The sequence below is a fragment of the Pteropus vampyrus genome, unplaced genomic scaffold, assembly GCF_000151845.1.
Source record: "Pteropus vampyrus isolate Shadow unplaced genomic scaffold, Pvam_2.0 Scaffold237, whole genome shotgun sequence".
In the NCBI taxonomy this organism is placed as follows: Eukaryota; Metazoa; Chordata; class Mammalia; order Chiroptera; family Pteropodidae; genus Pteropus; species Pteropus vampyrus.
The window spans coordinates 1,952-2,982 of NW_011889018.1; the positions used below are offsets into that span (position 1 = coordinate 1,952).

Below are 1,031 nucleotides of genomic sequence, written 5' to 3' on the forward strand. Positions count from 1 at the left end.
GAGCGTTTGGGCTTGAAAGGTCAAGAGCGCTTTGCGAATACAAGACCCGCGGGACAGAGCGGGCGGCGGGGAGGAGAGCTAGGGGAGAGCTTAATTTTGTTCTTTAAAAGGACAAAAAGATCTAGTAGAAAGAGATTGAAAAGGCAGGAGAAGGGGCGTCCCGTCGATCAGGCCCCCACCGAGGCAGGCAGAGCGGGGCTTAGACCAGAGCACAGACGCGAGAAAAACGAGCGTGAATTCTTCCAGGCCCTCACGTGCACACCTTCCCCTAATCCTCCCATCATATCTGCAGGGACTCTGGGGACACACGAGGGCAGAACTCCCGGCTTCTGGCTGCCCACGTCAGCGCCACTTTCAGATCTTGTCCTTGACAGTGATGGAAAACATCTTCCCGCGGGCCTAGCGTGATTTATCATGGACAGGACAATTCGAAGGAAGTAGCGGCCATCCGAATTTCAAGTAAAGAAAATGAGAACAATCTGTCAAAAAAAAGAAAATGCAGGCGGGTGCCAACCGTCTCCCCAGTACCTGAGCGCCATGCCGTGAGCGGCTGTCCCCAGAGCCCGCCTCCCGAGGGTGCACAGGGCGAAGGACAGGGTCACCAGAGGAGAGTCCTCGTCACAGTCCAGGCTCTTGGGAGGCTGCAAGAGCAAGGCCGTTAGTTCGAGGTCGCACGGGAGCCAGCAGGCCCCCACCCGGCGTCGCAAGTGCAGAGTTGCGGGGGCTTTATAAGTCAGCCACGGAGGTCGACGGGTCCCTGCTGAACGGACCCAGGCGAGGGAACTCTCTGCTCGTGGTGGCACATGGGGAAGAGCGGAATGAGGAAGCCGCTTCAGGAGAGAAAGAGGCCAAGCTGACCTAATTCTCCGGGGTTCTGAATATGGCGCTTCGGGTCACGCAGATGGTCAGAGCTTATAAGCAACTAAATGCCACTTAGTACTGACCCCCAATGCCACCGTCACACTGTCCCCCAATGCCACCGTCACACTGTCCCCCACTGCCACCTTCATACTGTCCCCCAATGCCACCAT

At 57.2% G+C, this 1,031-nt stretch overlaps 1 protein-coding gene across 1 annotated transcript in view; it reads right to left on the reverse strand.

The window, feature by feature from the left end:
• Positions 1-528: 528 nt before the first annotated feature.
• The window catches only part of PCNX2 (pecanex homolog 2), a gene marked incomplete at its 3' end in the record, with an annotated part of 168,179 nt that continues 167,676 nt past the window's right edge, over positions 529-1,031 (reverse strand). The window contains exon 28 of the mRNA XM_023519783.1: positions 529-641. Coding sequence (XP_023375551.1) covers positions 529-641 — 113 coding nt within the window. The remainder of the gene's footprint in view (positions 642-1,031) is intronic.